The 20,402-nt window shown below is 36.7% G+C and overlaps 1 protein-coding gene across 2 annotated transcripts in view; it reads left to right on the top strand.

Moving 5' to 3' along the window:
* LOC134542617 (GMP synthase [glutamine-hydrolyzing]) overlaps positions 1-20,402 on the top strand; it is a 417,842-nt gene that overhangs the window by 362,514 nt on the left and 34,926 nt on the right. For both annotated transcript variants that reach the window (XM_063387016.1, XM_063387017.1), the window contains 2 exons: positions 5,197-5,412; positions 9,299-9,604. In XM_063387016.1, the coding sequence (XP_063243086.1) occupies positions 5,197-5,412; positions 9,299-9,604 (522 nt within the window). The remainder of the gene's footprint in view (positions 1-5,196; positions 5,413-9,298; positions 9,605-20,402) is intronic.

The raw sequence follows: 20,402 nt of genomic DNA on the forward strand, positions 1-20,402 counted from the left end.
ACGCCGATTAATTTTGGTCCCGCCGAAAGTTCTATATTTACAATGGTTTACTTTCCCGGAACATACACTTATAAAATCTTTAATTTCCCGTTTCATACGTTTTTACGAAGCGGAAAAGTCCTAAAATTCACAAATTTTTTTGTTATATTCCTCCTGATAAATTACGTTTTAATGCTTTTATTTTGAAAAACGTTCATTGTTTACCTTTGCAAACGTAAGAAAATAACTTTATCGCACCATAGATATGGATAGTATCGGAAAGACTGTGCACTTCGCTATTAGCATCTATGGCCAGCACCAAGCGAGACTAGTGGCGCGAATGATTATGAAAATGGTGCACGCGATTTACCAAGGCACGGATCTCATATTTTGTGCATTCATTAATCTTTGAACTGAATATACTTGTTTGTTATTGTTTTCTTACGATCGGATTGTTTTATATTTTACGTTTCTCAAGTTAAAATTTTATTGAAAATTGTTCTGTTGCATAAAGTTGTTTGTAAAATGAAACAAACCAGCAAAAATTTCTGTTTTTCATTTTACAATAGCCTAATTTTTTTATTTCTAATTTAGGCTTGGTGACTTTTCCCCTCTCCAAGAAAGGACTGCTTTACTTGATTATGGACTGACTGTATTTTACATTTCTGGTAGTTTTATTATATGTATATATAATGATGAATTCATATCTTTCATTAATATGATGCAATTATTTATACATTATTTATTTATTTATTTATTTATTTGTTACATGCCACACCAACAGCACAAGGCTCCAACGGTGGGCACAACATGTAAGACATGTAAAAAAAACAAATACAGTAACAGAACAGAACAATAAATTATAAGAACAACAAAAAGTAGGACAAACAAAGACAAGACAACATAACATACAAATATCCATATGAGTGCTTAACTTCTGAAAAGTACTTAAAATAACAAAAATGTTTCATGAGAGTAATAAATGTATAAATACAGAACATATAATATTATGTGGAAAAATACAGTTGGTATCCTTAGATTAATACATCTGGTATTAAATAATTTAGGTAATAACATTAGAGCATAAAGATAATTAATCTTTGGATGCCGAAATAATAATTTTTTTAACAAGTTTTTTCTCTCTGGTAGGTTGTAAGTGATTAACATACATATTAAAATTGTTAACAAGTCTATATATAATATCATTTGTATTTAAAAGTGTGCACAAAAAAAGGTGGGTTACGGCTATTAAAAGAAGGAATTTTAATGCCAGTAACATCAAATATATGAGGACATATAAGATTACCATAATAACAATGGAAGACAAAAATGGCATCTAAGATCTTTCTTCTAGTTGATAATGAACCAAGGAGGGAATTTAAATCTATGTTATTGATGGTATTTAATTTTTTGTTAATATAGTCAGATACTTTAGATTGAATCCTGTCAAGCTTTTCAATATCAGTGTTATTGATGCTGTTCCATATAATAGAACCATATTCAAGTTTTGATCTTATTAGAGCTGTATAGAGGGAGAGAATAGAGTCAATATTGGAGGTGTTAAAGGTGATAAATTTAATTAGACCAAGTATTTTGTTAGATACCGAGATAATGTTTTCAATGTGAAGATGAAAAAATAGTTTTTGATCCAGTAAAATTCCTAGGTCTTTGACATGTTGAGATTTTTTAATAGGTGAGTTATCAAGTTTGTATTCATATTGCAATGGGTAGGTTTTTCTAGAGAAGGTAATGATAGCAGTTTTTTCCATGTTTAGATTGACCAAATTATTTGTGCACCAATTTGCAATTTCTGTAATATCACATTGTAGAAGATAGCTGTCATGATATGAAGAGATTTTTCTATATATCTTTAAGTCATCGGCAAAAAGAGTGCCAACTGAGTTCTTTAATCCAGATATTATATCATCAATGTAGATATTGAAAAGTAAAGGTGATAGTGTGCCACCTTGCGGGACGCCAGAAGGAGTTGGGTGGAGATCTGAACTTATATTCTGTACTGAAACATAAAAGTTTCTGTTATTTAAATAGCTTGTTAACCATGATAAATATTTATCACTTAGCCCAATTTTGGAACATTTACTTAGTAGTATTTGATGATTAACAGTGTCGAAAGCTTTAGCTAAATCAAAGTAACAAACATCTACTTGACCACGTGTGATGACTTCTGAATAAATAGGATTAAGAAAGGAGACTAAGTTTGTCATGGTTGTTTTACCTGTTCTGAACCCATGCTGTGAATCAGACAATCTATTATTTACGTTAAACGCTAAGTGTTTAAATATTATTTTGTCAAAAATTTTGGCAAATCCATTTAACAGGGATATAGGCCTATAATTTGAAACAATAGAAGTTTTGCCCTTTTTGTGTACAGGAATAACCTTGGCAATTTTCCATTTATCAGGGTAGATGCTATTTAGAATACTGAAATTATATATATGCTGTAAGAGAGGAGCAAGGATTAAGGAGCAACCTTTGATGATAAAATTTGGTATGTTATCAGGTCCTGTGGACAATGTAGATTTTAAGGTTTTTATACTCCATAGGACTAAACTAATCGAGATATTAGACATTGGAATATTGTATGAACAACAAGGAGATATGTTTTGGTTATTTGTGTTATTTGTAGTAACATAGACACTTGAAAAATATTCAGCAAAGGAATTTGCAATTAAATAATTATTATCCGTAATTGAGTTATTAATTTTAATTGAGGGATGCTGACTATAACCCTTTCTCATTATTTTAACATAATTCCAAAATTTTTTAGGGTTTTGCTTAATTTTATTGTTAATATTACAAAGCCAGTTTGTTTTATCCCTACACATAAGTGATTTAGTTTCCTTACGGTAATCTGAGAATAATAAATAGTAAAAAGGATTCAGATTTCGTTTATATAATTTATGATAGTGCGATTTCTTCTTAAGAGATTTTATTAGTTGGTTGGAATACCATAGGGGATATTTTTTAGCCTTTTTAATAGTAGTAGGTACAAATAAATCTATAAGATCATTCATTGTACACGTATTTAAGTTTAATCTGACATTGGGCTGGTATGCTAGATTGAAAATTTTTTTTATTATTGCCATTCCCTTTTCATACACTTTCCCGCATCATACACCATTTTTGTGCCCTCCGTTGAAAAGTGTATGACAGGGGTTCTACTGTATATATATATTACGAAATTCATCTAACTCCGTCAGATCTTGTTACAGAAACTTCGTTAAGTTTAATAAATCTCATTGCCTCGGACAATAAAAAATACAGTTTTCCTACACGTTTGTTTACGTTTCGTCTTACGTTCTGTATCGTGTTTAGTGGCCTTTTACATTATCTACAGCCAGAGACGTAAAACAAATGGCACGCAATCAAAATACAAGTAGTTGTAGTGGATTCTATGACAACTGATCTTTTCGAGTCGTAGTAGCGGTTCAAAATCGCGGTCCTGATACCTTCTAGTGTTTATCACTGCGTTTTACCAACTCGTTATGGGCGTCTTTGGCAACTTTATACGTTGTTGTGTTATTTGTGTGTGAAATGAAAAGTGAAAAAGTATTTATAATTTTATATATTCAGTCATTATAAATAAAATCACATGTGCTATAATTGGTTTTGTCATTTTTATAATATTATATTGAGATGGCGAGTAGGGAGAAAAAAAGTGAAATGTGAAAAATTTTTCTATAAACCTAAGTGAAAAAAATAAAGCAACATGTTTACATTGTAAAACGGTAATTTCTCGTAGTGGTGGTAGTGGACTGACCAATCAGCAGGGATACACTACTACTAACCTATGGAACCACATCAAGCGAATGCATCCTGATAAATTAGTGGAGATGTGTGCTAATGTAACCACGTTTGATTGTGATACAGATGGGGTTCCAAGAAAAGTAATGAAATTGGCTCAAACAAAAATAACAGACATCATGGAAAAGAAAATACCATATGATGTGAATGACCCAAGAGCATTAGAACTGTCACAGTTAATAGCAGAAATGATTGGTGAAGATATGCAGCCTTATGCGATAGTCGATAATAATGATAGTTTTCTTCAACAAATACTTACCCATTGTAAATTATAATTATTAGACTGTAGTTCAAGTTGTTTACAATAACAAATATAAATAGAAGTAAATTAAATTTACACTTTGCAATGACTTAATAGTGTATTTTATATATTTTTATACTGTTATTATAACTTATTTTCAATTTTACCTAATCTTATTATATTCACATGGGAATAAACAATTTTGGAATGCATTATTACACTTAAAAAACTTTGGTCATTATAATCTGTAAATGAATCGGTATTTGCCGTTTACAATAACAAATATAAATAGAAGTAAATTAAATTTACACTTTGCAATGACTTAATAGTGTATTTTATATATTTTTATACTGTTGTTATAACTTATTTTCAATTTTACCTAATCTTATTATATTCACATGGGAATAAAAATTTTTGGTGTGCATTATTACACTTAAAAAACTTTGGTCATTATAATCTGTAACTGAATCGGTATTTGCCGATTATTGCACTCATAATCGGTAATCGGTAAAGTCATATTGGTGCACCACTAATAATATTGCTGTTTGGCACGAACATGAAAGTGATGGAGCGTGCATCCTCATATCTTTGACTATCTAGTCAAAATTGTGTATGGCTTGAAATGCTTTAGTATTGCCATTTTTGAAGTTGGGACATTGGTTTCTAACCAGAAGCAGAAGAAAAAAAAAACTGTTTATTTGCGGTTTGCTTACATTTTTCGTAAGGTTATAGCTAATGCGCAGGATTTTGGTACGTCCTTTTAGTGGTATTAAAATGGTACTTGTTGAAGATGATAGCGGTTTATGGGAAACAAATTTAAACAAAATTGGGGGAAAAAATAATTTTTTTTAAAACTTCCTGTGTTGTTAAAGTATGCTTTAATCGCTGATTTTTTTTTATTTTTTATTTATTTATCTGACTGGTTATAAAGAAACTATAGTCTGGGTGGCTGTTGTAAGGATACAAGTCTTACAGAAATATTTAACTACATACTATTTTCTTTCTCTATTCAAAGAAATCTTTATAATTTTTAAATGTTTAAGGAGAAAGAAGTCTCTTTGCAGTTGAATTTTAGTCTTTTTTTTAATCTGTAATCATGTAGGAACCAAGAAAGATGAATGTAATGCGAAATGGCGTGGTGGGCGGCGCAGGTGGCGAACGACGTGATCGCGGAGCTGAACCTCACGCCCGAGGAGGTGCTGCTGGGGCAGGGCACGCTCCGGCCGGACCTCATAGAGTCGGCCTCGCACCTGGCCAGCAGCAAGGCGGACGTCATCAAGACGCACCACAACGACAGCGACCTGGTGCGCCAGCTGCGCGCCCAGGGCCGCGTGGTCGAGCCCCTCAGAGACTTCCACAAGGACGAGGTGACTTCCTTCCCGCCTCCACTCGTACCCTCTTTCATCGCATGATCGTCGCACCTGTATTTTGGGCCGTCAAAATTGGGATAAAAAACTTCTCGCCTAAACGACGTATGATGTTTTTGGTCCCGCTATTAGATGTCGAGCGCATTATGTGGGTATCTTTTCCGTATAAAACGATGTATTTTAAAGTAGAAATGTAACATTTATTCGGAAATTACCACTTATTTAATTAAAAGAAATACAAAGTGGTCTGACGTGTAAATTTTCTTTTAAAGACTTTTTAAACGTTCTTTTCTTTATCTGATAGTCTGCGTTGCCGCGGCGTACCGCTTGTAAACATATGGCCAGCGCTAGTTGGCATCTTTCGTGTTTGGTTATGTTGCTTCCCGTATAGAGCGCGCGCACGTAGTCAAACATCGATATCCTGCCGATTGCATGCACCGCGCACTCTGTCAGGTGCCAAGTTAATTACATTTGACGGCCCGCCCTCTTTCGTGGCAAGTTCACGTCACAGATTCAAGTCGCTTGCGTTCGTGTCATAGATTTTGTTTTTTTATTTAAAGTTGAATAAAGGTTTTGTTTAATGAATTATTAATATAAATTGTTTGGCGTGCTCTGGTATACTCCACCTTGTTTTTAAGTAAACGTACTTTCCATGAACGGATTTTGATTTATGAGTAATTTTACCTAACAAAATTTTTTTTTCCACGCATAATTGTCGCACCCCTACATTTCAAACTTGATTTTAAAATAAAATGTGCGACGATTATGCGAGAAAACACGGTAATCTATCTTTATGGGATGTTTGGAGCCAACCTACTCAGTTGTTTCACATGCTTCGTGGAGGGAGATTGTCATTCAGATATCACAGGCAAATTGCACCCGAATGCATCACACATGTAAATGTTCATAACATTTGTTTTATTTTATCACTAGTGTTATTAATTTTACTTATTTTACAAGTGTATCATGCAAAATTTGTCATTACTTTTTGGAAATATGTGAATGTTCCAGCTTTGCATGCCAGGCTCTTTGTACCCGAAAGTGTTCTTGGTTGTCCACTAAAATGGCCCAGAATTTCTTTGATTTGTCTTAACCAAGGGATTTTGTTGTAAGAAGATGTCAGTAAGGATGACATTGATTCTTAAGATGAGGTGGAAGATTGATTATAAAAGCAATTCGAAAACAGATCAAGATGGTGAGGAGACCGTAGATGATAATGTACAAAATTCAGGATCTATTTTTTTTTGGGGGAAAAGATTAAACGGTGAAGTAGACTGAAAATCCGCCCACAAGAAGTGTTGGTAGGCGAGCTGATAGCGTCGGAACCCTTCTTCCTGGAGGAATAGGTACTGTTAACAATGCCCGAACTGTAGCCGATTGTTGGAATAAGTTATTCACTGATGTCGTTGTGGCTGAAACGTTAGATACACAAATCAGTTCTTAGAATATTAAAGCACAAATTTTAAGAGAGACATGCATATGGAAAACTAGAAGAACTATAGTGTTAATGAGAATGTCACAATCACAAATGCTTCCAGGTTATCTAGGAAGTTATGCATTTCGGCATTGCATATAGTTGAAACCGAGCAAGTATGACATAAAATGTTTTGCAGAGAAACAGCCCTAAAGTCCTTCTTGTGTCGGCAAATAAGTCATCTGAAGTGGTGTAAATAATGGTTAAGTCCTTTTTTGAACCTGGTCATAATATCACTACAGATAATTGGTTCGTTGATATGGCTCTGATTGGTTAGTTGAAAAAGATTAAGGTGTCCTATGTGGAACTGTGTGTGGATGCGGAAGCACTCATAATTTAAATTTAACAAAATTTAGCAAATTATAAAATTCTCTTCACTAAAGCACAGTCTGACTGATAACTTTCTAAAAGCTTAGGAAAAGCATCCCTAGACGAGGCGACTACATCCTTGTAGTAGTAGCGAAGTTGAATTGTGTGCTGAGGGCTGACCGAGAAACGATGCAGTCAGTGAAGAGTTTGCAGACCTGCCAACCCTCCCGCTTTAGGCGGAGACTCCCGATTTTGTACGCTTTCTCCCGCCCTCCCGATTTGTCATTCAAATCTCCCGTTTTTTGGTTCTGTTTCTCTTGAAGTTTTTAATGCAATAAATTTATAGAATTAATATGTTTGTACCATTATTCCGTACAATCGTATAGTAACTACGGTTTGTACCATAACGTGTAGTTATTTTAATAACCTAAATGCCCACAATTGTCGGCTAAAACGCTTGGTTAAGCGTACGTTTAAGAAAGAAACGTAGTTATTTACGATAATTATGGGAGCTGTTTTGGTACACGTTCGTCATTGGTGTTTATTAGCCAACCACAAAAAGGTTTCATTTGTTTTCCAAGATGGCGTGTTTTGTCAACATTGTAAACTGTATTTCGGTGGTGTTGGTTTGAAATAAAGACGGAGTGGATTAATAATGAGTTTATGATACCACTGTTTACATTCGTGCCCAAATTCGCTTCGGTTTGTCAGCCGGCTAGGTGTTAATTGTTTGTTCGTCTCCGAACAAATTCGCATTTGTTCGCGTCTGTGCTCACAGATGAAGTGTAGAGGTAGCATTATAGTACAGTCTTCGAATTTATTCAACGGTGTATTCATAAAAATATTATTTTGTGGAAGCAGTTGCGTGATGAGTATTTTGTATGCGTTGTTTAGTTGTAGGCCTACTCCACAATTGGGATTTAATAGAAATTGCGCTAAGTAAGCCTACAGTGAAGTATCTTGCTGTGTACAAGAAGACATTTAGTGACGAATTTCCGTGTATTCTGCAATTGAGGAAAGATAAAAATGCTGCATTTTGTCTTTGTGTCGTTGTGATTTTTCGTTTCGCATGCCGGAAAGGGCGACATTGTGAAGCATATAAATACGAAGAAACATGCCGTCAATGCTATGGCATCAAACCAGAAATTAGACGTTTTTCGTGACATGTCGGAAAGAAGATAGTGTGACAAAAGCAGAGTGTTTGTTAACGTATTTTATTTTAGAACACAATTTTCCCATTGCTTGTGCTAATCATGCTGGTTCACTCTTAAAAACTATTTTCAAAATTTACAAAATAAACAAAATCCCCCCCCCCCCAAAATTTCACTAAAAAACGTCCCGCTTTTTGACTGGCCAAAGTTGGCAGGTATGAGTTTGTGCCGTTTATCATAATTTTCTGGCACAAGTTTTGAATTTTAAATTTAATTTTTAAAGAAGGAAAACCAAAATATAAAGTTGCTTTTTAGTTTTATTTAATTTTGTTTCTATTACTGTACTCTCCGACGTAATCTTGTGCAACCCAGTGCACCTGCGCTTGTTCGCAGGCTTCAATTAGATACTGTTTGCTAACGATTTGTGATTGCAGCATCTCGGCCGCGGTTTGCATCACGTTTTCTCCCTGTAACAGTATGACTTTTCGTGCTAGCGAACGCTACCCCAAGCCCCGAGCTAGCATCTTTCATTTCTCGGAGGCAAACATTGGTAAGGCTTTTGGCAGCACGTCAAGGAGCATATTACAGTCCTCGGCGACACATCGGGACGTTCCACACGCCTTTCCCAGGCGACTTAGCAAGTTCTGACCCCTCTTCCCTCATCCCCCACCTGTGGCTTCCTGGGAATTCCAACCCGGAGCATCGACCCCCAGTGAACCTGGGCAGGGGACATGGTCTCTTCAAGGACTTTCGCCCTTGTCAAACAGAGCCCTCAGCGAAGCCTGGCGGCGAGAAAAATCCCTAACCTTACTCTGTCCGCCGGTTGCGAGTGCCCTCAGTGCACCCTAGCGGATGTTTCTGTGACCCTCCAGGCAGGTTCCCATCTTGGCCGCCATCCCTCCCATAAGAGAGAGCTTGCCGTAGTCCCGAGCCGCGGTGACGCTGCCCGCAGGTGCGCAAGCTGGGGCGGGACCTGGGGCTGCCGCCCGACCTGGTGATGAGGCACCCCTTCCCGGGACCCGGCCTGGCCATCCGCGTGCTGTGCGCGGAGGAAGCCTTCGTGGAGCGGGACTTCTCGGAGACGCAGGTGCTGGTGAAGATCCTGGCGGAGTACGAGCAGATGCTGCAGAAGAGACACGCGCTGCTGAACCGGGTGGAGGGCGCGACGAGCGCCGCGGAGCGCCAGACGCTGCGCCGGGTGTCGGGCCGGCAGCGCCTGGCGGCGACGCTGCTGCCCGTGCGCAGCGTGGGCGTGCAGGTACACCCGCTCTCAGTCCTCCACCTCTCCTCCGGCACAATTGGGTGAAATACACCATTGTCACAATTTTTTTTTTCCCTTTTTCTAATAAATTTGATATTTCTCTACACTTGGTAAGGATAATTGACTATCTCCAGCACGAAGATCCACTTCTGGCAGTTCATAGCAGTCCTGTTTACAGTTAAACTTGCTTAAGATGTTCCTGTGTAATTGCGTTCGCAAAATTATTCTCTTCATCACTTCCACATTTCCCTATGTTTGCATTTTTGGAATCTTCCCACTTATGGTGTTCAGTGCTTAAGGAAAAAATTAAAATAATGTTTATGTTTAAACTCATAAATTATATTTATTGGTGAATTTTTAAACGTTTATTTCCAAACAATAACAGACATGGCCACCAAAAGCCTTATCACACGCTGCAACTGTTGCGTTGTATTTTTCAAACAATTGCTTTTATTCGTATCAACTTTGTGAGGCTGTTCTACCTGTGCACCATCCCCCTCATTGGAGGCATAACGTCGGATGAAAGTAACAAGCCACTGGCCATTCGTTGACTTGTTGACGCGGCAGGTAATGCAACGGGCACGGCAGTTTGAGGAACTAAACACAGTTTCATTGTTCGTTGACCAGCTCTGTAGTCAAACCTTTTATGTGACGGACATAATGGTGAACATTTTAGTTTATGCATCGTGCTGTAATTTCAGTTTTTGGCCAGGCCTTTTTTTTTTTTTAACAAAATATACTGTATTTACCTGTAAATTGTGCACAATTTTTGGTAAAATTATGTTTAAAAATCATAGCACGAAGTTCATTCAAAACTTGACAAACCCGCTTGGCAACGCTCATTGAACAGGCTCCTTCTGGATCCAACCTGCTGGTGCTTAAAGAAACAACACTAGGCTTCTGCGAACACTGTTTTTTTTTATTATTATTCAAATTGAATTTCGAATCAAATATCAAATTATTTACGAACATGGAATATTTTTCGAATTGAATTAAAAATTTCAGTAAAAAATTTTTTTTTCCAAATCTATGGAGTACAAAAATAATTGATGGCATACACAAATAAAAGAAAGATAGAGTTGTACTGGAAAATTGGAAAAATCTTATATTCATATGCAACCATAATAGTGTGGTGTAAAATACAATAAAATTAAATACCAGGCATTGCATTTTCTCAACAAATAAAATTTTAAGTTATAATACTAGTTATTTATACAAGTGCTTACATGAAAACACGAAAACTTACGAACCTGTGTAGGTACAGTAGAACCCTGTTATAATGTTCCTGCATATAATGTTTTCCTGCTTATAATGTCATATTTTTAAAGTCCCAATATTTCCCCCATAAGGACAATGTATTTATTTCCTGCATATAACGTTCATAAATAGTGTAATTTCCTGCTTATAATGTTTGCTTTCTAACATTCAATAAATGGGGAAAAAATGTTTTAAAACCAAATTATTCCAACACTTACGATAAAAAGTTTCCTTTATGTATGTTTATGTTTACAATCACTGCCATACAATACATGAAGTTTGTTAAAATACAAGTTTATGCAATATACTGAAGGTACACAATGTTCATAGTTACGTGTCAGTTGGCACCCTTAGTCAACTCTTCTCTTCCTTGCCATTCCAGTGGGTATTCAGATACATGTACATAGTCCTGCGATATTTAAGTTGCCAAACATTGAGCGAGGGCATAACTAAAAGTGTTTTCTATTGCTTACAAATAATTCTTTTTTTCATTCATACGTAGGAATCCCATAATTAAACATTTTCAGGTGGCGAAGGAGTAGACGTTCTCACTCTTAATGTTGTCATCATGAATCGTGAGACAATTTTACAAAAAATGTGGCAGTGTATCTTTAAAGACAAACAAAATTTAACCAGGGAACAAGACGAAGTTGAAAAATTGTTGGCTTGTTTCAGAAAATTCATGTATCAAGTATAGGCCTACTATCTTTGGTTTTAACATTAAAGTTGTTTACATAGCTTGGTGAGTCCATTGGTACAAAGCTCGAACATTGTTAAGTGCTAAATTGAGATTTCCTGCTTATAACGTTTTCCTGCTTATAATGTTTTTTTCTTGTGCTCCCTTGAAAAACATTATAACAGGGTTCTACTGTAATATGTTAAACAAATGTAAATGTAAATAAATTTTCTTTACTTAATTTATGTTACACTTTTTAAATTAACTCTTTATGAGTCCCACTTGATGTGCATTAAAATAACAATGAAAATTACTTGCCAATACATGAACTACATTAAACACTTACTATCAGTAAAAATAATTTTGAAGATAATTACAAATTAGGTTGGCAACAAAATTATTTGTTTGGTATACAATAGAGATGGGATTTTAGAATCTTGGATTTGTTGAATATACCGAATCCTAGGGATTCCAGGATTCGTAGGTTTCGAGGTGGGTTTTTAAGAGTTTTACCATATACGTATGCTCGTGTATAGCGCGCCCTTTTTTCCCTCAAGTAAAGGCAAAGATTTCAAGGATGCGCTCTATACACTGGGAAAAAAGGTGAGTGGGGGAGGTGGGAAGGCAGGGAGGCGTTAACTGCCGGGTGATGGGTGACGTATAATGGGAAAGATTGCAGGAGAGTGCGTTTCTCAACGCTCACTCTTCCATCACTCTCTTCATTTTCTCTCTCTATCTCTTTCTCCATTCCCTTTTAGTATGGCTCTCCCCCTCTGCTGTAAATCACTCTGCTAACACACACACACGTGCACATGCAAGCTTGCACATCATGGTCTCTCTTGTTTATTTTTAGACCTGCCCCTCTACAGAAAGCCAGCACAGCAGCTAGTAACAGTGCCAGGCGGAGAAATGCCACAGAGAGAGAGAGAGAGAGAAAGGGAGAGAGAGTGAGAGAGAGAGTGTGTGAGAGAGTGTGTGAGAGAGAGAGACAGTGTGTGAGAGAGACAGAGTGTGTGAGAGAGAGTGAGTGAGAGTGTGAGAGAGTGAGTGAGTGTGTGAGAGAGTGAGTGAGTGTGTGTGAGTGAGAGTGTGAGAGAGAGTGAGTGTGTGTGAGAGAGTGAATGTGTGAGAGAGAAAGAGTGTGTGAGAGAGAAAGAGTGTGTGAGAGAGAAAGAGTGTGTGTGTGAGAGAGAAAGAGTGTGTGTGATAGAGAGTGTGAGAGAGGGTGAGAGAGAGTGTGTGAGAGTGAGAGAGTGTGTGTGAGAGTGAGAGAGTGTGTGAGAGTGATAGAGTGAGTGTGAGAGAGAGTGAGTGAGAGTGTGAGTGAGTGTGAGAGAGTGAGTGAGTGAGAGTGTGAGTGAGTGTGAGAGAGTGAGTGAGTGTGTGTGAGTGAGTGTGAGAGTGAGTGAGTGTGTGAGAGTGAGTGAGTGTGTGAGAGTGAGTGTGTTAGAGTGTGAGAGAGAGTGAGTGAGAGAGAGTGTGAGTGAGTGAGTGTGAGAGAGAGAGAGGTGGGGGGGGGGATAGAATGAGAGTTGTGGTGGGGGGGGGGGGGTGTGTATAAAGATAGAGAGAATATATATATATATATATAATTGAAGTGATACTTAATGGGCATGATGAGAGTAAAATTTCAATTACAATTTGAAGGCCATATTCTAATGCAACATTTTTATGATAAATTGTTTGGAAATATTTCTGATTCCAAAGGGATATAAAAAGATCACTTACAAGTTGAGGTTTTAATTGCCAAAGAAATTTTTCTGATTTACACACACTCTTTTTTTTTGTTTAAATTGTTAAAAATGTGTGGTTATAAAAATGTTTTCAGTAACAGTCTAATCATCAAATACCAAAAAATGCTGCTTACATGATAGAATAGTGTGCAACAGAATATGGTACTATGATTTTCGTGTTTTCCTGTAGGAGCTATTTAATTCTAAATGAGACAACCAACAATGTTTGCAAGTAAGTGTTCGAAGGTGGACTAAAAAAAAATCAGTAACTGCTTGTATCACTAGATAAGGAGAATTAGGAGATGCTTGTGAAATAGTTCTGAGTTTCTTTTAGGAAGATTAATTATATTTAACTACCACAACCACAGCATACTGTGATAATTACACGCACAAAAACTGATTCAAGAAATATTACATACTTAATTGATTGTGTTGCCAACGGTGTTGGCTTGAATCCCAACTGGCCCTAACAGTCACACATGACCGACTGCCGTGCGTCTTGACGACAGGGTCACTGCTGTGTGGGTGTCGGCTCAGAACAACGGTGGTGGCTCGAGAAGTTTCGCACCACACACACACTTGACTGCAGGGTTACGCTTGTGTCTGTGTTGGAGGGCTAAAAGAGCCTGTGTATATGCTACTTGCTCAGGCTGACATGTCCCTCCTAGAGCATGTGTGGCGGCTCTAGAACGATCATGAGTGTGGAGAAGTGAACTTGTGACTACACAGAGCCTCACATGCATGACTGTCGTCCACATGACTACTGTGTTGTGCTTTTGTCCGAGTGGAAGTCCCTCCTAGAGCGACTGGTGGTTTGAGAACGAGTACAAGTGTAGACAAGTATACTCGTGGGTACTCACCGTCACTCATGACTGTTTGTGGTGTCTTTTGGTGGTGGGTTGGAATGCCTGTGTATGATGCTACTCACTCAGTCTGTTAAGTTCCTCCTACGGCATTCAAGTTGCATCTGCATGCTAGGCATAGGTGCAATTAATAATAAATTCCAACATGAAAATTAAAGCTTAGTTGAGCCACTGTGTTTGTAAACCCATGACCTTCACTCAAGCAATTAAAAGACTCAATCTTTAAACCTTTTTTTTCCTTTTTTTCTCACAAACAACTCTAACCAACAAAGTGAAAACACCAATCCCTTTAGATAAGATCATTACAATCTGAGATCAAACTTGGAGTACAGTGGCGTAGCGTGGGTGGGGCGGAGGGGGCGGCCCGCCCCGGGCGGCAGCCCGCGGGGGCGGGTCGCCGGTAGAGCGGGTTGAGATCTGATCTATGATTCATTCATTACATGTGTCAGACACATTATAATGTTCCATTTTATCTAAAATTTTGTGCACCAACTATTTGTTAATATTTATTTTAGGGATGGGTCGATTCGATTCTCCGATTCCTCGATACCACCGATTATTAAAAAATTTGGGTACTCAGTATCGGGTACTAAAAAAGGGCAAGGTAGGTTAGGAATCGGTTAAGTTAAGAAAATACAGTAGTAATATATTTTCGTCTGAACTTTACTTACTTATTTTAATATATCTCACCTGCCGTATGCGCATTAAATTCCTAATAATCCTCATTATTATTAAAAATTAATTTTATACGAATAAAAATAAATAAAAACAATGTTACCGGGAATGTTTAACCTCTAATTAAAACTCCATGATCGAAGAACATTATTCCTCACTCATGTATTAGACGTAAATAAATTGTAAAAAGACTTATTAATTTTATTTGCAGTTAAGAAAAGTCCATTGTTTTTTGTGAAGAAAGTGACGGTTATGAAACGAGATCACATCACGTGTCGTCACCATTTTAGTTGTGAGCCATTCAAGGATGATGGCCTCCACAAAATCTCTGGTGGCCATAAAATATAAAGTCAAGTCGAAACGTATCGATTCGTTGCGTACGGGACAGATTGTATAATGAAAGCAACAATCGATTTTAAAGAATTCTCTGGCCATACCGCCAACAGAGGCTCGTGTTTATTTCTTGCAAAGGAAATCCGTAATAATTACTAGAAAAACACTTGAAAATAGTTTTAGCAAAACAATATTTGTGCCAAATAAATAGCATAAATTCGCAACAATTCACAGTAACCTCAATAGCACGACGGTGAATTACGGCGGCGTAATTCACCGTCGTGCTATTAAGGTTACTGTGAATTGTTGCGCATTTATGCTATTTATTTGGCACAAATATTGTTTTGCTAAAACTATTTTCAAGTGTTTTGCTAGTTTGTTAGTAAAAAAATGTTCGCAGACTGTCGTTTCAAATTACGATGCGAATGGTCTGATATTGTATCAACATGTCTAAAGTTTGGGAACATTTTCGCATCAATAGTGAAAATGACAAATATGCAATTTGTAATCATGGTAGTGCGCAAATTTCACGGAGCCGTACTTACAAATCTACAAATAATTTAATGAAGCATTTGAAATCCCGGCACACATTACTACCAGAAAAAATAGTCTTTGAAGAAAAACAAACTTTTGTTTACAGCACTGTCACCAACTAAGTCAAAAGGTACCACAGAAAAAAGTAGTGCTACCTTTGAACCCATTTTGAAAAAAGATGTTATGTTATCGGCGTTATCGCTTGTTAAAGAACCCTGTCTAAATGTTGAACTTCTTTGTGCACAGCCTAGTACTTACTAGCAAACAAACTTTATGTGAAGATGCTTCTTCACTGGTAATTGAAAAAAAAAAAACCTCAACATTTAATCCTAAGTTTATAATTATCCTTTATACATGTTATTATCATTATGTAATGCATTAAATTCTTAAGTAGTTTTAATTATGTGACCAGAATTACCAGGAATCGAAAACTGGAATGACTCGGAATCGAGAATCGAAATTTAGGAATCGGTACCGGTATCGGAATCGATAAAAATGTGTACTCAACCCATCCCTAATTTATTTAAAAGAAAAACTGTGAAATCACTGACAGAGCTCTTTATAACGTTTGTTTGTTTACATAGGAACGGCAACATCGCATCACGCCGCGCCGCCTGGCGCGCGCGAGCCGAGTTGAGCGGCACTCCTTATTATGTTAATTACTCATACAAAATCTTTTGTTTCACGCGTCGGCCCGTGTCGATGCCTCTCTTTCGCACTCATTGAATTTAGTACTACGCATTGTACTGTAAAGTTTGACCTTAACCCAGGGCAAACCAAACAACTTCCGCAAACCGGGACACAGTAAAACTCCTATATTGCCCCGTACCGCGAGCGCAGGTAAACCCAAAAAAATATTAAAACCCAAACTAATAGCAGGCTTAAAAAATACTAATAAGGTTGCGAACAGTGAGAGGAGGCAGCAAGTTAAAAAGACGCAAAATTTATGACAACATTTAATATATATATATATATATATATCATAAAATCGTTTCATCACAAATCGGCGCATCCATCATAAAATACATACCCTATTACTACTTATAAAAAAATAGCTATATAATAATACTAAAAAAATACTTAAACAATTCCCCCAAAAAATTATAATTTGATCATATACTTCGGAGCTCCGAAAATTAAATATAATTACCAAAAAGGCATTAAAAATATATAAGAACATATTAATACAAATACAAATATAGATACGCACCGGGCGTATCACCGCTGTAAATACCAATTAACATAGGCGAAATCTAGCAAAAAATTGACGCACCTTAACATGCAAATAAATATACCAAAAATTTAGCAAATTACAAATTATGGGTTTACAAGCCCTTCTCAGTTAAGTCATTTTCTAACGGTCGACGCCTTTTTTCTTCTAGGTCTGGCAGGGATTGGGTGAAACACACTGAACGTAAAATCCCAGTTTCAGTTTTATTAGTCCGTTAATTTAAATCCCAAAAATCCACAAATTATAGTTTCGCACCAGGGGTCAAAGGGATCAATGGGGCAGTGGCACGGCTGGCACTTACTTGCTTTTTGATGTCGTGATGTTCAGTCATCAAATACACTCGTTTGCTCACGAGTGTTTTTAATGGCAAACCCTTGCCATTATACGTTACCGTAGCTGCAGGTAATTGTACGGGTATGACGAATCCTTCGCCATACCATCTTGGAGTTTATTTCGGCGCACATAATTCATCTTTGGAAAATCCTCGCGATATTCACACACGCCTCACCAACCACTCGTGTTCATCATACCAAAGCGTTCTAAATTATATAAATGAACCCCGTTCATATTCAAAAAGGAACACTCGTATACAGTTACTTCGATGTGGAACCATCACCATGGCCAAGCCGCATTTTACTTCACGTGCCTGTTCTGAATCAGAGGAAGATATAAGTGGTAAAGGACCACTGGAGCTCCTCCAGTTCATTTAAAAACTGAATCTCGGAATTTCGGTTCCAAATATAGTCATCTTGATTCGTATATATTTGACTTTGGCGATTAGTGTTGCAAGTTGTGAGAGAAGTTTTTCGAAGTTGAAGCTAATAAAAAATTACCTCAGATCTACTTGAGCTCCGCTAGAAAATCAAACATGGCTATATTGTCGATTGAACAAGAATTGGCTGCTAATATTGATTTTGACAAAGTTATTTCTGACTTCGCTGCTCATAAGGCCCGTAGAATCCGCTTGTAAAACCGCTCATCCTATTTTAACTTCAATAAAAGGTACCTCATTGCATGTGAAATTTAATTTTAACTAAGCACCTATAGAATGGGGGCGGCAAAATGGGTCTCCCGCCCCAGGCGCAGAGATGGCACGCTACGCCACTGTTGGAGTATACAATATTTGCCAATATTATAAGAAGTGTGGTTTAATTTAGTGTTACTACATGATATGTGATTACAGTGATTAATCAAAAACAGCAGAGAATAAATGTTTAAGGAGTAGTAGTATTAGACAATAGTAAATCCAAAAATGGATATAAAGCATGTTTAATACCACCATAAAATTGGTGATAATTAGGGATGGTGATTTTTAGTTTTTGCTAAATAGATGCTAAAATATGCTAAATTATATTTTTTCCGCTATAAAATGCTAAATCTAGACTATTCCGAATTAAATAATTACGAAATCATGGTAAAAAACGTAGATTCGTCTTCACTCTACACAATTTATTTACCGATTGTATTTTGTTTCAGTTCAGTATCAAAAGAAACCATCATTTTATGGCGTATTCAGCACAAGTATCTTATTGTCACGTCATTCACAACTACTATTGTTCGTAAATATTGAATGTAGAATGGCCATCTGTGCCTCGCGATTGTAAACAAAGCAAAGAACAACTAGCTGGAAGATTGTCCGTCATCTTGCAGAGTACAAGTTTTTAGGCCACCATATTGCGACATCTCTGCTTCGTTGCGCTAACAATTGTAAGTCCCATTTTCTGGCTGTGTTTCACGTGAAAGCCGCGTTCTTGTGTAGTCTGTGGAATGTTGCGTGTTTTACAAATACGTGCATACTCGTGAATGTGTTGTATACTGTTATTTCTCGTGGTAAAAATGGGACGAAACATCATTTCCATTCGCAGCCGCATAAATGAATACAAAAGTGAACAGTTATAGGAAAGTGATACGAATATTTTAATGCACAATTTATGTAATCGCCATCTGGAATGGAAAAAAAAAAACGATTTACTTGAAAAGCACATTAAATCTGAGGGACATCAGGCTGCAAAAAAAAAAAAGATTCACGGAGAAGTTGGTTGAAGAAAAAAAGTCTGTAAAACGGCAAGCAACGGTTTTTTTTCTTAAAAATATACTTTTCTTCAGTAATGTAAAATGAGAGAATTGGCTAAATTGTGTTTTTTTAATGCTACAAAATGCTAAATTTCAAATTCAAAATGCTAAATGTCATTATTTTAAATGCTATAAGTCACCATCTCTAGTGATAATTAATCTTAAATGCATGTGTTGATTCTATAAGTAAATAATAAACCTTAACTTTTATAGTATACTAAGTTTGTGCGTACAAACAGTTAAATCATTACCATAATCAATATATAACAAACCTAAAATTAAAAATTAAAATTATACTGCTTACAATTAAATAATATAATTTTACCAAAACAACAATCAAAAAATTCTTAGAGCTGCCTGTAATAAATTACATTAAATACCTCAGTTTATTTTATGTGTGTGCATAATACTTCCATTTAGTAAAATTACATTATTGGCATGTATTACTCCCTATGAATGTACATATCCTCAAAAGTTTCAACCTTTATTATAAAGCTTTCAAAAAACTTTAAAAATTATTCAAAGGCTTCACCAGGTTCTTGCTGCAGAAATATTTCTAGAAACAGTTAATTGAAAAAACCCAAGGATGAATATAAAATGACCCACTATGACTGACTGCAGACGGCAGACACATGACCTTTAAACTTTTGCACTGGTAACTGGTAAGTAATGACAATCACACGCTTGCTGAACTCCACGTAGCGTCCGCAGATTATCGATGAATGAAAATAAAAATTCTCAGGCATTTTTCTTTAAACGTAACAGGCTTAAACTATCCCATCACATAACAGCAGATTCTGTGCAAAGCCATCAGACACCGACTACATGCCAGACGAAACAAAGTTTCCACATTCCTTCAGTGCAACCATCAGAACCACTTCGGTGTTGCCCAAGCCAGAATAAACCATCTCACTTTGGCACTTAACAGTTCTATCATACCGCCGCACTTGCGGATACATTTTGCATGCCGCTTTGAAGTAAGACGATTCCGCGCGTCCGATCGCGGCAACATCCGTCAGCTGACTTCCCTTCCCCTAGCCTACCGGCCAGACTGGCCCGAAGCTGTTCCGCGCACTGCACACACGTGACATTTTCAGCAAAAATATTAAAACAACTTTATTTAAAACTAATGAAAAATGTAGACAAGAAATTTAAATTAAATTTTTTTTTGTCTCACAAGTCTTTTCATAGAGTTCTTTCATAAAAATTACCTACAAGAGTCCATGTTTACCAATACTAAATTGACAAACTCATCAATTACAACACAGTAACCATTTTGAAGATAATGATTATAAAATGAAATACCATAAAAAAATTGTAAAATCTGCACAGCCTTTTAGTGGCTACGTCTCGGCGTAGGCCATACTACTTCATGGTTGCTACAGGACTAGAAAACCGGGAAATGTCAGGGAAATTAAAA

This window comes from Bacillus rossius (assembly GCF_032445375.1).
Source record: "Bacillus rossius redtenbacheri isolate Brsri chromosome 9 unlocalized genomic scaffold, Brsri_v3 Brsri_v3_scf9_1, whole genome shotgun sequence".
Classification (NCBI taxonomy): domain Eukaryota; kingdom Metazoa; phylum Arthropoda; class Insecta; order Phasmatodea; family Bacillidae; genus Bacillus; species Bacillus rossius.